Below are 11,497 nucleotides of genomic sequence, written 5' to 3' on the forward strand. Positions count from 1 at the left end.
GATTCCCATTATTATCGTTCGATACCAACACGAAATGCCACCGACAGAGTGTCTCACGCCTACGCCAAACGCGTGGCGCTTATCGTTGACATCCGCGTGACCAACCGCACCACCACCACCACCACCACCACCACCACCATGCCCCTTTCGCACCCCAACATTGCGGCCACAGAAGAACAAACGTAATTCGAAGCAAACCAAGCAGCCGAGACCGCCATTAATGGTTCATTTCGTGGCCGTAGATCACATCGCTGGGGCGTGCACTTAAACGACGATTTTCTAAACATTTTCCTTCAGGTCACACACACACACACACACACACATACGAGCGTGCGCAGTGCTCATTATTGTGGAAGGAAAATTCGGAAGCAGAACGTTCTGCTCGTGGCCCTTTTTCGGAGCATTATGAGTTGTGCTGCTCGTGAGCTAAACTCCAATAGTAATGGCCGCGAATCGCTGGATACTGGAGGAACCACTCCTCATCTTCATTACGATCTCAGCCCGGTAGCACCCCTTTAAGCCGATCCGATCCGATGCGATCCATTCCCGGGCAATGCTTGGTCGTCGGACGATGGAAATGGTCACCTTGCACACCACTACTATCAGCGCACCGGAGAGGCCACCGTGTTCGTGATGATAATTCTACCGTGTGCTGAATTGGTCTCTGGTTGCAGCGCTGGAGTCTCGGTGGAGTTGGAGCCTGCTGGTTCGATGTGCTGCTTTGTTTCCCGCATCCGTTTGGTGGACGCTGGAATCGAAGAATGCAGTAGCGAAGCGTGATCGAAGGTAATCGCTACATTCCAACGCGACGGTGACGCGATCCTGGGAAAATTGTGTGCATTTCGAATAGAATTTTTCCGCCTCCGGGTTTCGCTATTTACATAATGGGCTAAACCAGGGAATTTCGTGGTAGTATTCATGATGGCTTGGGAAATTAAATATTTACCAAAAACAAAACATTAAAATGTGACGGACGGAATAAGTCACCCCTGGATACGATCGAAGTGAGAAACCAATAGTGCCCGCGATCTGCGCGATCTTAACTGCGGAAGATCCATAAACAAAGCCCGTTGATGTGATCTGCTTCCCTCGCCATACCTTTAACCACAAGCACCGATCAAACCATCGATCCCTCGAACAAACAAAACAAACAAAAGCGAACCACCGCCGAGCTCGTTGAAAGCAAGCGAATCATTCGCTGCGATCAGCTCCATTTCAACATAGTAGCAAATGGCGCCTCCACGAGAACTAAGCGGCTACCAGCGGATCGCTACGATCACTACGGGATCACCGATAAGCAAGAAGCTCGACAATAAAGGGCGCATTCAGGCGCCGGAGAAAGCAGCAAATGCTGCTGCTGCTGCTGCTGCTGTTGCAGTGCAAATGCACAAAAACATTGGAGAGAAAATAAATAAATAAAATTTCCCACTCCCCCCCTTGGAACAAAGCGCATCTCGCGTTACCAAGAAGCGCGCACACACACAGACACAGAGCGTATCGCACCGTAATCGGTATCGAGTTCTTGGGTTTCCTACCAATCAGACCGCATACCGCGCAAGGCTCCAAACTGTTGTCCAACTAAATTCTATCCCTATCTCTGCCTCGCTTCGCCTTTTTTATGCCATTCCCTTGGCGCCACGGCAGTGATCGCAGTGCCCGGTGGCCACGATTCAGACCGCGCTGTGAGTGCTGAAATCAAATGCAAAAACCTATCCCTCAAGCGAAACGTAATGCGACAAAAAAAAAACAGCCGAACGCTCCATCGCCGAGGGAAAAACGATAAAACACAGCAATGCACCCCACAAGGAGGGTGAAAAGAGTAGAAGGAGTGAGCATGGGCCACCCAAACATGGGATGGCTTTATGTTGCTGCCCGGTGTTTTGCTGCTTGAAATATGGCCGATTGTCCAGAACAAAAGAAATCATTCGCGGTTCTCCCATTTCAATAAAATAAATTTCCCACTTTCCGGCCCTCTCGCTACCAACCAAGGGAAGGGTAGAGAGGTAGCTGATCCTCGTTCCTTCCCTGCCCCCCGATCGCTACTTAGAAGTCGCATAGTCGCAGCAGCAACAGCAGCAACAGCAGCAGCTACTATATTCTTCTTTCCCATCGACGACACGGAGCATCGGCTTTCAAGAAGGGAGCATCGAAGAGCGAGGGGGCAGAGAAAGAGAGAGAGAGGGAAACATAAAACATGTAACCGTCCGCCGACGAGAATGCAATGATGGCACGGTACTCTTGCGCCTTATGCCTTTTTCCCGATTTTGCGTACCGCTAGCCGCTGGCGCTGGCCCGGAGGCTTCTGGGCTTCTCAATTTCCCTCAATGGCTGCAGGAGGAGGTCCTTCCGGGACCGGGATGGGAAATTAAGACGACCTCGCGATAACAATAAAAATAAACCCCCCGCCCCCCTGCATCCCCTTTGCGGTGTATTATTTGAGGACATTTCGCGAGAACGCAGCTGCAGCAGCAGCAAAAGAAAAGAACAAACCAACTACAAAACTGGGCAATAGCGCAGGCCAGGGGGTAGAAGGGAAAGAGGAAAGGGCGACACAAATTCACAAATATTATGTTCCACCAAATAAAACTCCGCGGGGACAAGACATTGTTCTTTCTCTCTCGCGGGCCAGCGCCCATGACGGGACGGTTGCAACATGAAAATGATTACATTGCCCCCACTCCGCTCTCTCTCTTTTTACCACCCCTCCCCATTTTAATATCCTACTACTGCACCGGTGCCTTATGCGCCGTTTTGCGCTCGGGATCGTATCGGGACGATCGGTGACCCTCAAACTCAATCGGACCTCAGCTCCCTGTCGATCGCCGGTGGAGGAAGGAGCGGGTGGTTTCGCTTCTGTTGCCTGCTGCTGATCGGTATCTCGATCGCTTAAACACACACATAGACACACACACACTAGATTCTTCAGGTGACGGTTGTCTTTTGCGGTTTTGACTAGCCCGATGTCCCGGTACACCAACAACAGGACATCGGCTAGCATAGCCGCGGTCCGTGATTCCCGCCTTATTTATGGGTTAATTCATTCCGGACAACGGACAAATTAAAAACGAGACTCGGAAAACGTACCGCACGCGCACGTCCCTTGCTCGCTTGTGTTCGTGTGGATTTATTTGATTGCATTTCTAATTACCCCGCCCCCGCCTGTGGTGGGTTTTCGGTTGGTAATAGTTTCGTTATCAACATGGTTGTGAGGCGAGCAGCAGTAGCAACACAGGAGGGAGGGGCTAGGAATGCGACATAAAGTAACATGAGCGCACAGGTAATGGTAGCGCGCCGTCTGCGAAAGCAACACACCAAAGAGGCCACGACAATGGAGCGGTGCGATGCGGTACCGAGCGTCCTTTAGAAGAAATACACCAATGCTACCAGAGGAACACAGAGAGAAAGAGAGAGAGAGTGCGGGTTGCGAAATGGCGGCCACGGTGGCGTGTTCGTGTAGCTGATAATCGGGTCACAGCGGGAGGCTTATCGATGGTCGCGCAACTATTTGCAAAAGCATGCAGCGGGCTCCACCGTGGTCCCTGGTTCGAACGCTGTCGATCGATACCGACCGAACGGTTGGTCTCTTGATCTTGATGCTAATGTCTCAGGACCAGAGACCTGATACTACACCACGAACCGCTGGCCGTGCGCGTTTGCGTCGCGCTGATAGCAACAATGCACAATGCTGCGCGCGCTGCGTTTGTCGATCTACGCGCTGGGGAGTGTTGTGAGGGTTCTGAGGGAAGGAGCGACAACTATCTGAAGAATGCCATCATCATCATCATCATCATCATCATCATCATCATGGCAATCCTGGTGCTGCTGCTGCTGGGAACGAGTACGCGCCCGTCGTGAAACATGCGCGAACGGAGACATTTTTGGTGAACAGGAATGTATTTAGCATGGCCGAGAATTCTGGCCACGGTTTGTGCCTTTTTGTCCTCCAAAGGTGCCTAGCAACTATAGCCACTTTACAGTTAAATGAGGTTGAAATGAGCTTGAAATAAAGTTACTATCGTGGCCTCGCAACTCGTCAAATGACAGCCAATGAATGTTTTCTCTACTTGTGAAAGTGTGTATCATGAGCGCCTTGAACCTTAAGGATGCCATGCAAGCAAGGACCGACGGGGCCCCTAGGCTCAAAATGCCATTAAGTTACAATCATATGTTCTAATTGATCAGATCTCCCTTTCCGGAACACCGGAACATCCGTGATCCCCATTGAATTGGCGCAAATGAATTGACGCGCTATTGACGCACACAAATTCCACCGCAAATTGTTCGCAGTCTAGTCCGTAAAATTGTGTCAAAAAGTTGCCCAACCAGCAGCCTCTAACCTCTCTAATCTCTCTAATCATTAGCAATTGTCTTCGGTTACGCCAGGCTGCTGTTGTCACCGACGTGTGAACTTCAGAGGAGGCAAAAAAATGCGTTTGCGGAAACGGTCTTTTTTTTTGCGCCGGAAAACTATTTCACAGATATTTTACACAAACAGAAGCCGTATTGTAGCAACACTTTTCGCACTTTTACACGCCTGCGTGAGCACCACAGCGAAAATGTTGATTTCGATTTTTCGGGTTCGTCGCTTCATTCGCGTATGTCAATCATAGCAGTCACTTGTTTTGCCGCTTTCTCGCGCTCGCAATATAACATGATTTTCATGGCATTTCTCATCTGTTATATTTAAGGTGCTGATACGAAACAAAAACCAACTTGAATAACACAGATTTTACCAAAAATAGTTTCAACAAAAACTTGTGTTACTTTTTTTTACTCGCACAAAAGGACTAAGCAAAACTCATAAACCATAAAACGCATCCTTATCGCATCCACCTCAGCGGGTACGTGTATATGTTTGCAAACACTATCGGCATCTTCTCCTGCACACCTGCCACATCCTGTAACTTTTCACACATGTCCCACACACGCACACACACACACACACCGTTAGTAGACATGCACCAGTTTCACCAAACCCTTCATACATCCCGCCTTCTGCTGAGTCGTTTCGTGAACTAAAATGTGACGAAAACTGAAATGACCGATCTAACTGACAGTCAAACTCGTCAGCGAGGAGCGAGGGAGTAAAAAAAAAGAAGCGAAAGAGGTGGGGAGAAAAAAAGGAAACAATTCGCGCGCACTCATTCCCGCCCATCCGCCGTATCGCTCTAATTTCACTCGCTAATTTAGCGCTAATCACACCGGTCAACAGCTGAGTCGCAAAGCGTTGCGGTGCGAGATGCTTCACTTTTTGAGTTACTTCCTCTTCCACACGTTCGTACACCGGACCTGGATCACAATATCGTACTACCATGTGCCACCTCGCGAACGGCTGCGCGATATTTGTTTGTGGTGTAGACGCCGGTACGCCGAGATTCATCACATCCCAGTTTAAGCCTAAAAAAACTCCACTAACCAACTGTAAGCCGTTCCTTGGTCGATGGTTCTCCAAAAATCCGATTTGTCTGATCAGCAATAATCCAACCGTTGTGGGACGATGATCACTGCACTGCTCGCGATCACAATTCGTCGATCAACAAACGTCGCAATTGTAGGTCTTCCCGGCAAAAAAAAACCTCCACAACCACTCGATTAGATTCTAACTGATCAAAACACTGATGAACGAAGCAAGAGTCGCGCGCGATCACGATCACGATCCAACGCGGATCAGAGGACACGGGTACGGGTTATCCCATACGCCACTAACCCCACATCAAAGCTGCCCCACGTTCGGTTCGGTTGCGCGCGAACTACTTCATCCAAGGCGATCGAACTGCGCACTGATTCGATCGTCGACGGTTCCGTGTTGCCGAAGCTCGCGGTGCGATCGCTCGAAACTCGTGGCACGATCGCGTCGCGTCGACGCCGTCGTCGCCGCCGTCGCCCGGGTGGATCCCGTTCACCAACACCACCAAAACAGGGGCCCAGTAGTTCCGGGACCGGACCTTCGTCCAAACGTGCAATTGGAGGGGGGGGGAGAGGGCTACCCAGGCCAGGCCAAACATCCAATCAGTAGCTCGCTCGGTTCGCCGGCTTGCATGCTCCACCAGCGTAAAGCGAGATGACCGGTGTCTCGGCGCCGTACGAGCAAGCAGACCGACCACATTCGACGCTCGACTGGATACGAAAACCGGGTTTCGATCCGGCGTAGCATGATCAGTGCTTTACGGCGGTCGCATACTTTGCCTCGATCGTGATGGGTTCTTCTTTTCTTACTCCTCCCAATATTAGCCAATCCGGGCGCACGGTAGCACCCTCAATCACGATTCACGTTATCAACCTCGGAAACCAAACATTTCTTTCTACTCCACTGCGCCGCGACCGAATGTCGGTATGTGGTTCTGCATTCGCATATGGTTCACGTTCACGAAACTGCCACTAATGGCAGGCACATAATGTTGCCAGCTTCTGGTTTCCTTTTTTTTTGTTTTTTTTTTTCTTTTTGCCTTCGTTCAACCAACGACGCAGCCGATCAATCAAATGGATCGATTATTCGGTCGAAACAGTCACGATCGACCAAAAAGGTTGGGCACCGAGAGATGATCCCTTTTTTGCGAACCCAAAAAACCATGAAACTCGTCGTTTCTTTTCTCTCTTCGTTCTGCACCAAAGTGCTCTTTTTCGGGGCCTAGTCTAATGAATGGCCTAAACATTGACGTTATTGATAGTTTTAGAGCTACTGATCTAGTAACTATTACCCTTCTTACGGGATAAATATTCGGGTGAGTTGAAAGTAATCCATTATTTTTAAAGTAGGTGTATTTAGTGCTCGATATCTCGTCGTATATAACACGTTTTTCAGTGTTTGTTTTTTTTACCATTCGTTTGGGGCTTGAAGCATGTTGAAAAAGGGAAGTGAACAACGCAAAATTTTATGGAGTACGTTGCCAATGAGGTAACGATATTCTATGAAATAGCTTTTTCTAGCTTTGGTTTTTTCGATGCTGCTCCGACATTTTCAACGTCGAAATCAGCGATAGACTCACAAAAATACTGGGAGTTAACGGGCATGTTAACAGTCGTAGAATAGCTCGGGAGCTAAAGATCAACCATAAAACTTTTTAAAATGATTTGCGCCAACTGGAATAAGTCATTAGCTTGAAGTTTACTACCAGACTAATCGACGCCAAACATCTTGATGCATCGAAATTCCATTTGTGATATCTTAACCAAACGAAATTAAATAAAGCCTTTTCCGATACGGATAGTGTTTCCAGGTGAGGAAGTACCAAATGATCTTAACTCAGGCCTGGTATGCGTTGGTCTACTCCTTTTTAAAAGAAAAGTACTAAAAAATCAACAGCATTTCATTTTGTAACATTTTGTTAGGAAAAATATGGCTCACTAACATCCATGGAATGGATGGAACTCGTTCATTCAGTTCATTTTGAAAATACAGTTTCATTTTAATTTCATATATCTTGCGGTACTCCTTAAAAGTGGAGAAATTGTAAAAAAATGCTAAATTAGGGATTAGTATAACTGATACCAGCCATATGGCGCATTATGAACCGACGATTGATCGCAGCGAGACGCTTTCCTCCCGAATACAGTACGGCGTAGTCCAAACTGTCGTGCTTGTGTATGCACCGAGTGTACGGCACAGGGCGACGTACACTTGTGTGTTTTCTGATTTAGTCAAAACGATCGATCTGGCCCCCTTTCGGTGGAAGTTGAAGCAAAACGATTAAATTCAGAGCATCGCCAAGCAATGGATGCGTATGCTGGAATAAACCCAAACCAACAAATTAACAGAATACAACAGACAAAGCGTGACTGAGGAAGTGAACCCGTGCGTAGAATTGTTAAGTACTGAAGTGTTGGCACCCGGTGTGCGGCGATCACGATGACATCAGACCGGATTTTGTTCGAGATCAAATGGGTTCGAGCTCAGAATAATGTGCCGTTCGTGGTGGCACAGGGGGACATTAACCTGGCACTGATTAGCGTATCGGAATTTGATTTTAATAGTTTACGTGCGCGAGTTTAACCGTATTTTCCCTTCAATCTGTCCTGACAATAGGCGGTGGTTCAGGACGGACCATATCGAGGGCAAGCCAGCAAGGCATTTTCTTTTCCTAATTTTTTACGTTTCCACCTTTTACAGGAGACGAAATCCCGAAGGGTAAAATCATGGAGTCCATCACCACGGGATTGAGGTCCTCCGGACAGAGTCGTGTACGGTTTCCTAAGCTGTCCCTTTAAACCAAAAATGTCGTTATCCCGGCAGAGGTTGCTAGTCGCTGCTGGGCTATTTGCACCGCTTCCGACAGCTGTACCGTCTCCGAAAGTGCCTTCGCCGTCTTGGTGAAATTGGGCGCCAGATCGATTTTTCCACCCTCTGCGAACGGGACGTATCCTTCGGGGTAGGTAGAACTACAGAACCGTTAATTTAGAACGGCTTCTCTAACTTTCTTCACTTTGTTGCTCTTCCACAGCCACCAAGAGCCACAGCATCTCCTCCTGAGCAACAAGTGCAGCACCCCAGGGAGCAGCTCATCTTCATGAGACCAATGTACGGAAATTCTTCGAACAAGAGCTGGTTTTCTTGCCCGTGTGGCCTGTTCACCAAAATACCTTCAGCTGGGGGCCTTCACCTTCAGCACTGGGACGTTTTCGCAAAGTCAGCCGCCTGCACTAGCCTCTCTGAGTCTTGACACCAGCCCTCTGGTTTGACCGCACGCAACGGCTTTTTGTTGCGTGCTTTGAACGGAGTTTTGAAAAAACGAGATAAACAATATAAACGGTACAACGAACGAAATAAAAAACGATAATTTTTTACCTTTCTTATACAAGAAAACATTACAATCCGTTTGGTTTTTGGATTTTCTAAATTTTGATACAAAAATGTGGTTTATTTAATAAAAATTATCATTAATCATAATGATTGCAGATAAACATGAGCATTTTGTCAAAAAAAGCAAAAATGTCAATTAAAAATCAAATTTTTCAAAAAGAAATTGGCTGTCTGGCACTGTATCGTTGTTTTGGCTTTGAGGTTAGAATTCCGAGTTCCGAAATCGCCGTTAAAAGTGGGATTTTTTACAAGTTTTTCGATCGATACAAGTCAATTCGATCAGGATAAAGGGAATAAGAGCAAATTAAAAGCCCAGAAGGCTTCATTCAATACCGGGCGTACCGTGTAAATCCTCACTGAAGAAGAAAAGTTGTCAGGGGCGCGAATATCCTCGGAACTCGGACTCCGGGATGGCCACCCTCGGAAAACCGGCAGCGAATCGAAATGCGATGAAACAAACGAGCAACAAGAATATCGGCGGCCGAGTGGACGTTCTGCGATGGAGCGAAGAAATGGATTTGCTGGCCATCGGCACGGAAAAGGGTGAGTTGCGCCGGTGCCGGTTTTAATTAGGAATCCGTTTTCACGTTCAACCTCCCTTAGGTGAAGTTATCCTGCAGCGCTTAAAATGGCAAAAAGTGTGGCAACTACTGCCGCCGGAGGAGGGACTGAAGGTACGTGGAATTGCTTGGCGACCCGGTGAAAACCTGATTGCGATAGGTAAGAGGGATGCGTCTCCGGAGATCCTGAGAAGCTTAATGAACGTTTTCGTTTTTTTTTTCAGGCTACAGCAACGGAACGATCCTCCAGCTAGACATCGAAACGAAGGATGTGGTGCACAGTTTCTCCGTACAGTCCGATATCTCCTGCATGAACTGGACGGACAATGGGGAGAGTGATGAAACTGCTAATCATACCTGGAACTCGATCCATGTAAGCAAAGGGACAACTTCAATTGGACAACCATCACTGGTCAATGTTTCCCTCGATTTCAGCAAAACCATGCTACCTTCCTGCCCACCCTGCCCGTTCTAAGTACCCTCTGCTCGTCGACTAAACCGGCTAGCTACAATCCGATGGATTTCTGCCGAAAACACATCCTTAACGTACTGCTCGTGGGTACCGTGACCGGGCAGCTGCACCTATCAGCGCTTGGTATGCTGCCAGCTGGTCGCGTTGACGTGTTGGCGATGGCTGGCCTGCCGCCTTCCACGAACGCCCGTATCCACGAGGCACAGATGAGTTTCAACTTCAAACAGCTAGTGGTCGCACTCGAGCAGGACACGGGCCTAACTGTGATTGTACTCGAGAACAATTTGCTACACAAATACGCCGGTTCACTGCTGAATTTGTCCATCAACTACGCCCAAATTCTCAGCACAATGACGTACATCAACGATACCATCGATTGCATTGTGGAAACCTGGGAAACGGTGTTGCTCGAGATGGATAAAAAGTTGACGCAGTATGCCGATGACCATCCAGGCGATTCGATTTCGGCCGACTTCCTCGAGCTGCTCATGTTTGGTACAACGTCGCCCGGACTCGAGGAGTTCTTGTTACGGGATCTCTCCGAGAAGGGTTTACGCCGGCTCGGTAACAGCATGGACCTGTGTTACGCCACGATACAGCGACTGGTCGTGGTACCACTGTACAATGCCATCTATGCGCTCTTCTATCATCTAAATGTGCTCGAAGGTATGCTGCAGAATCGGGTCTACTACGGTGCGCTTATGATTCGCACCGCTTCCCAGGCACTACGGGACTGCGGAGCATTCCAGATTAAATGCTTCGAGCTGCAGCAAACGATCGACTACTCGAAACGAGATTTCAAGATCTTCTTCCGCTGGCTATGCTCCGTGATCGTGCGGCTAATGGATGAACCGCTACAGGAACACTATCCCACGATCACACAACAAGAGCTCACCTATTTGGCCAATTTTCTCGCCCAATTCGACGATAGCTACAACTCGGCCGACACCACGGTCACCGAAGACAGCCAACGGAAACTGATCGGGCTCAGGCGTAAGTTTAACCTCGAACGGGTCGGACAGTATCTGGAAGATAAGCCCCTTCTTCACAAGGCGGACGGTAGCGAATTGAGCCAGTGGAAACAGATGCTGAAGGAAAACGAATGCTTCCAGAACTCGCCGAACGTGTTTCCCCATCGTGAAGATCACTCACTGCTGCAGGAACAGAAGCGTGTAAAGGAAAGCATTCGGCTACTGTTCGAGCAGCCCAGTGCGGCACTTGGTGGTGCCTTTCGTCCCAAAAATCTACTCACCCTCCAACAGCAGACCGCTCCGACCGCCAACGAAGCTATCCGTTCTTTTGCCTCCTGCAACCACCCGGTGGACAATGTGACTCTGGTTTCGATCATTCAGTCGAGCAACAGTTTGCTGCTGGTCGAGTGTTACGCTGAAGGGGGCATGAAGATGGTACGATTGCGCTTCGAAGATAAACCGTACTTTGATCAACCGATCGGGACCCTTAGCTTCCGGCATGCACAGTTCTACAACGCCGATACGCTCTCCCTGTTGCTCCATACTCAACCGGAAGGACAGGCGGTTGCCGGTGGTTCGTACTACTTGCAGCTTGCGCTCGGACCCATCCGTGAGATTTTGCGTTCGACCGAGCTACGCGAAGGTGCACGTACACTCACGGAAGAGACAGATGGATGCCGCGTCCTGAACGCGTACA

At 48.7% G+C, this 11,497-nt stretch overlaps 2 protein-coding genes across 2 annotated transcripts in view; one reads left to right on the forward strand and one right to left on the reverse strand.

The window, feature by feature from the left end:
- LOC125951250 (uncharacterized) overlaps positions 1–5,558 on the reverse strand; it is a 110,539-nt gene extending 104,981 nt beyond the window's left edge. Inside the window, exon 1 of the mRNA XM_049679948.1 lies at positions 5,417–5,558. The gene's annotated coding sequence lies outside the window, so the exon portion shown is untranslated. The remainder of the gene's footprint in view (positions 1–5,416) is intronic.
- A 3,472-nt stretch (positions 5,559–9,030) lies between these two features.
- Positions 9,031–11,497, forward strand: part of LOC125951118 (anaphase-promoting complex subunit 4) — a 2,731-nt gene continuing 264 nt past the window's right edge. Inside the window, exons 1-4 of the mRNA XM_049679719.1 lie at positions 9,031–9,340; positions 9,401–9,517; positions 9,582–9,730; positions 9,793–11,497. The exon at positions 9,793–11,497 is cut by the window's right edge and continues 264 nt beyond it. Coding sequence (XP_049535676.1) covers positions 9,208–9,340; positions 9,401–9,517; positions 9,582–9,730; positions 9,793–11,497 — 2,104 coding nt within the window. The 5' untranslated portion in view covers positions 9,031–9,207. The remainder of the gene's footprint in view (positions 9,341–9,400; positions 9,518–9,581; positions 9,731–9,792) is intronic.

This window comes from Anopheles darlingi, chromosome 2 (genome assembly GCF_943734745.1).
Source record: "Anopheles darlingi chromosome 2, idAnoDarlMG_H_01, whole genome shotgun sequence".
Taxonomy (NCBI): Eukaryota; Metazoa; Arthropoda; class Insecta; order Diptera; family Culicidae; genus Anopheles; species Anopheles darlingi.